At 52.9% G+C, this 5,566-nt stretch overlaps 1 protein-coding gene across 1 annotated transcript; it reads left to right on the top strand.

The window, feature by feature from the left end:
- Positions 1 to 1,384: 1,384 nt before the first annotated feature.
- Positions 1,385 to 5,211, top strand: TMEM121B (transmembrane protein 121B). The gene has a single exon (XM_036296697.1). It carries the CDS (start codon positions 1,524 to 1,526, stop codon positions 3,333 to 3,335), a length of 1,812 nt encoding a protein of 603 aa, XP_036152590.1. The 5' UTR covers positions 1,385 to 1,523; the 3' UTR covers positions 3,336 to 5,211.
- Positions 5,212 to 5,566: the final 355 nt, after the last annotated feature.

Genomic DNA, 5,566 nt, shown 5'->3' on the forward strand with positions numbered 1-5,566 from the left:
AACTTTCCAAAGGTTGCATGTGCCAGAAGCAGGGGGGAATAATGAAGGTTGTGAGTTCTAAATTCCATACCCCCATGGATTAGTTATACAGACTGACCTCTAAGAGACTGGAGAAAGAAGGTTTGGCTCAAACTGACCCTTATTCAAGAGGCAGGTTTAGTAGCAAGCCCTGCGCAACCAACTACTATGGTTCCACTGATCCCTTCCCTCAGACTCCATGGTGTTGTCTAGGAAGATGAACCTAGCAGCAGAAGGTTTAAAGAAGTCAGGAAACATGCAGTCTGAGGTATGTGGAAGATGAGGGAGTAGGCAAATTTCCAGCCTTGCTTTGATGTGGCTGGGATGTTTGTATTACACATGAGCCTCATCTTTTTTTTTCTCTCTCTCTCTTATTTTTTTTTTCAAGCCCCAACTGCTCTAGTCATTTTTTTCTCCCCTAACTCCCTGAAGGTATAACTCTATCTGCTGCCTTCCAGCTCAGTCATTGACTGAGTCCATGGGGGTGAGTCAGTATGAGTTCCATGCTTGTAGGTGCAGAACCACTGTACCTTCTGTCCACCCTGGCAGGTTGTAACATTTACCATCACCCACTTTGAGACTTTGTTTTTTTATCAAGGTACCCCTACCTATAAATGCCTCTTTGTTTTCCTCTCTGCTAGATACATCTTCCTATTGTTTCCAATTCAATAATTATTTTACCTGCTCTCTCTTCCCAAGCAGTTATATTCAGAGAACTACTCCATTCTCTGGAAATTGGGACCTCCCCAATTTCTGAATCCAATGCAGGACACATGAATATGTAGAAATACATGTCTGTGGCTGCTGTTCCTGGTCCTTTTAGTCAGAAAGACCTGACTGCTCTATTAGTTTTTAAGTGCCTTAAAGAGAGGTAGGCTGGTGTGGTGGAAAGGGCACTAGACAGCATAGAGGCCAAAGCTGCCCTAATTCCTGCAAAAGAAACTGCTGACTGGGAATAGAGGCCTGAACCTGTCACCTCAGCCTGGTGCTGGAAGGCATGGTCTGTACTGAGACCAAGGCTATGTGGTCACTAACCACTAATGCTCCAGGAGTTCTGCTGGTGGGCCTTGAAGAATCTTCTCCAGAAATCCTATGCTTCCTTTAGGTTCCCCCAGCACTGATCCCTCACTTCCTTGTCCCTCCTCCTTGTGACAGCTACCTCCTCCTCCCCTCTCATCCTCCTGGTCCACAGTGCTTCCCACCCCAACAACTCTCCCTCCCCCTTTACTTCCAGCTGATGCAGCCAGCCATGCTTTCTCCGGTCTCTCCTCCTACTCCCTCCCCGCTTAAATCCAGTCCTGGTTTCCCAGAAGCCAGGCTCCCTTTCCTCTTTGCCCCTCCCCCCTCCGCCCTGCAGGTGGCAACTTGGGGGGGTGGTGTCAGCTGGTCATCAACCCAAGCTGGCCCAGTCCGGGCGACTCCAGATCTCGCTGCTGCCCGACCCAGGTAGGACTCCAGAAGCTGGGGAGGCGGGCAGGGTACAGCTGGCAGCCTCCCGGAGGACAATGCACCCAGCTCTTGGCCATCCCCGCTCGGTCTCTGTCTTGTCCTGGTCCAGCTCTGTCCTGCCGCTCCCAGCCGCCACCGGGTCGCAGCCCTTTTTCCTCCAGGGGGGTTTCCCTCGTGGCGGGAGAGGCTCCAGCGACAGCAACACCAGCACCAGCGCCAGTACCAGCCTGGGGGAAAGCCGCGGCGGGAGCAGCGGTTCCCCCAGCAGCAGCACCGGCGCAGAGCGGGAGGACAACCACAACCAGAGCGTCAGTATACGCAAACCACTGGTTCCCACTGCCGCCACTGCCGGGATCGCGGGACCCCTAGCCCCAAACGCTGACCCAGCAGCGCGTGTGGCTTTCTCCTCCTCGGCCGCCACCCCCTCCTCCACGCCCACCTACTCCTGCAGCATGACAGCAGCGGACGTCAGTGGGAGTGCTGCCAGGGGCATCTTCAGTGGGGGTGCTGCCGGGAGTGTTGGGGGCCCCGGGGCCCGCTTGGCTGGGGTTACCACCGGTGGCGCAGGGACCAGCAGCGGCGCCTCCTGCTGTTCGTGCTGCTGCTGGTGTAGCCACAAGGCCCTGGCACCGCCAGACTACAGAGGTCAGCATCACAGTGGCGGCTGCGCCCCTAGTTCGGGGTGTCGTTGGGGCTACCAGGTACTGTCCGTGGTGCTGCTTTTGGCACAGGGAGGGCTACTAGACCTGTACCTCATCGCAGTCACCGACCTGTACTGGTGTTCCTGGATTGCCACCGACCTGGTGGTGGTGGTGGGCTGGGCCATCTTCTTCGCCAAGAACAGCCAGGGCCGTCGGGGCAGTGCTGGGAGCCATCACCAGCACCACAATCATGCCTCGCCGCCTCTGCACCTGCCCGCTGCTTCCATTGGGGCTGCAGCAGGGACCAAGGCTCACGGTGGCTGCAGGGGCTCCGGAGGTCCAGGGGGTGGTTTAGGGGCGGCTGAGGCGGTGGGCGAGTTCGCCTTCGCCTACCTGGCCTGGCTCATCTACTCCATCGCCTTCACGCCGAAGGTGGTGCTCATCTTGGGCACGTCCATCCTGGACCTCATTGAGCTGCACGCACCCCTGGGCACCACAGGCTTCCGCCTTACTATGGCGCTGTCGGTGCCTCTGCTCTACAGCTTGGTGCGGGCCATCAGCGAGGTGGGCACTCCCCTGAGTTCAACAGGCCCCTTGATCCTGCAGCCCCAGCAACACCGCGCCTCGGGATGTTTCCTAGGCACGTGTCTGGATCTGCTTGACAGCTTCACCCTAGTGGAGCTGATGTTGGAAGGCCGCGTGCCACTCCCCACACACCTTCGTTACCTGCTCATCATAGTTTACTTCCTCACCCTCTCCTCGCCCGTGCTTTGGCTGTATGAACTCAACGCGGCAGCAGCCGCAGCCGCAGCCGCAGCCGCAGCTTTGTCCTGGGACCAAACTCCTGGACCTGGCAGCTGCAGCCGCCTTCTGCGCCTACTGGGCGGCTGCCTGGTGGACGTGCCCTTGCTGGCGCTGCGCTGCCTCCTGGTGGTGAGCTACCAGCAGCCCCTCTCCATTTTCATGCTCAAGAATCTCTTCTTCCTTGGATGCCGTGGCCTGGAGGCCCTAGAAGGCTGTTGGGACCCTGGAAGTCCAGCTTCTTCCAGTCGGGCTTCTTCCAATCGGGCCCGAGGGTGCTACGGCGCTCCACCCTCTGCCCCGCCTCCACTGCCACCTCCACCACCACCTCAGGGAGACTCTCAGCTGAGTCTCTGTATCACAGAGAACAATGAGGCAGGGGCCCATGGCTATGTCAACACCCTAGATGTGGCCTCACAGAATTAAGGGGAATAAAGGAGGTAGGGCTTGCTTTTCAGTTGAGAGACCTCAGCTCCCTTGTCCTCTAACCTTCTCTCACCCAGGTTACATCAAGATTTGTTTAGAAGAGGTAACTGTTGTCCAGCCCAAGTGGCTCTAGTGGTTGAGCGTGGACCTATGAACCAGGGAGTCATGGTTCGATCCCCCATCGGGGCACATGTCCAGGTTGAAGATTCAATACCCAGTAGGGGGGTGTGCAGAAGGCAGCTGATCAATGATTCTCTCTCATCATTGATGTTTCTATCTCTCTCTCCCTCTTCCTTCCTCTCTAAAATCAATATATATATTTTAAAAAGAACAGGTAACTGTTAATAGAGTTAAGGGCTAGTGTGTCCTTTTGCACTCCTTGGGTCAAGACTGCTTGGAGGAAGACCAGCAGCTAATAGTGAGGGAGGAGGGTCCACTCACTCTATTCTCCCTTCTCCATGCCTGACCCTAATTCTCACTTCTAAGAGTCTGGATACCTCTTCTTCTTGCTTTTGCCACCTCTAACCTAATTCCTAGCCATTGTGTGGAGGAGGGAGGAATGGAGGAAAGGAGGTGCCCAGGCACAGGGTGCTGGGCCTTAGGCCTTCTGTCTTACTTAGAAGTGCCAGCTTCTCTTAGGCTGTGGTTAATGACCATTTCCCATGCCTTGAAATTGACTCAGAATCCACTGTCCCCTCATGTGTTTATTGGATTTCTTCCAAATGGTAGATGCAAAGTCTATGTCTCTATGTACGTGTAGTATTATTTTCTTATGTCTACCTTGTGGCCGGTTGCAATCAGTAGGAGAACTGGGGGGGGGGGCCCAGCCCACTATACATACCACCACCCTCCTTGTTCCTACCTAAACTTGTGGCAATAAATTCCCAGAAAGAGCTGGGCTCCTGGGAGCTGCCCAGTTTCTCTTCTTCAAGAGAGAAGCTCACCCAGGATCTTCCTCTCTTCTCAGCTTATGGAAAAGAGAGTGTCAGACGATTCATATTCTAAGGACCAAACTGCACCCTTTCTTGGGAGAATGGCATTTCTACCTCCATGCTTTTGACTTTTGTTGCATCATGCACTGATGCTGCTTGCAAAAAATAAAGACAAAATACTTGGCAGTTGCATTCAACATGGTCACTGGATCCAGGTGGGATTTTGATGTCAAGGTTGTTACAAGGTCTGTGGAGTATCAGCCATTGGCTTGGCTGTCTCTCTCCCTATGCATCCATATCTCTTTTCCCAAGGTTTGTTATTGGCTCAGTCAGATCTTGGCTCAGAACAGCACCCTTTGTGGGGTTCCTGGATAGATATGAAGTTGGGTCTCTCATAGGCCCACCTGTCCTCCCTGTAGGAAGTTTTGTGAAGACCAGAAATGGTGGTGGTCATTTTTGTCCTTTGCTCTGTTAAGAGAATCTCCAGGGAAAATGCAGGCTTCATGGAATAGGGTAGGCAAACCCACCACTGCCCAGTCTTTCTCTCTGGTATTCCTCTTGTTGAGGTTGATGAGAAGGGACATTCAGGGGTTTCCCACTAATAGTCTTAATGTGGGCATCACTCTTGGAATCTTGGAGGTAGAATAAGTAAGAATAAGTATTTTTAGGGGAGGTAAGCGTGCAATTGGAAGCAAGACCAGGAAATACTCTCCTCCACCCCACAATAGGATAGAGGGGTGAAATTGTAAGAATTTTTGTTTCACTTTCACTTTCTTATGCTCGGGAAGTTCTGTGTGGTGTAGTAAACCCGGGACAAAGGATCAGAAAAATCATGGATTTTAGTTTTGACTGTCACTTTTGCTTTCTGGGCCTCAGTTTTTTTTACATGAGATCACTTTTTCCCAACTTCTTGGGGGCTTGGTGACAGAAAACACCCATGTGGACAGAGACACAAGAGGGGCTCATGGATTAACCAGATACTCTCACAGTGGGGAACAATGGAGAAAAAATGTTTACACTCAATGCACTATCATGCTTCCAACCCCTCACCCTACCAGGTCCAACATAAACTGGTGGAATTTTGCAGCTAATTGGTTTTTCCTCTGTCTTTTCTCCTTTCCGTATTGACTCCTCTTCTTTCTCTTTGAATTTCATGTGCTCAGAGTTCTGGGGCCCAGACCCTGGGTGGGCCCCAATAGCTACTCCCTCTGTTTCTGCATTCTCCCTCCAGCTTTGTTGCTTCCTGCTACCTAATCTCAGTGACTGTGAAAGGGCTTCGCATCTGAACCATGTGCGAGC

Source organism: Myotis myotis, unplaced genomic scaffold (genome assembly GCF_014108235.1).
Source record: "Myotis myotis isolate mMyoMyo1 unplaced genomic scaffold, mMyoMyo1.p scaffold_m19_p_3, whole genome shotgun sequence".
In the NCBI taxonomy this organism is placed as follows: Eukaryota; Metazoa; Chordata; class Mammalia; order Chiroptera; family Vespertilionidae; genus Myotis; species Myotis myotis.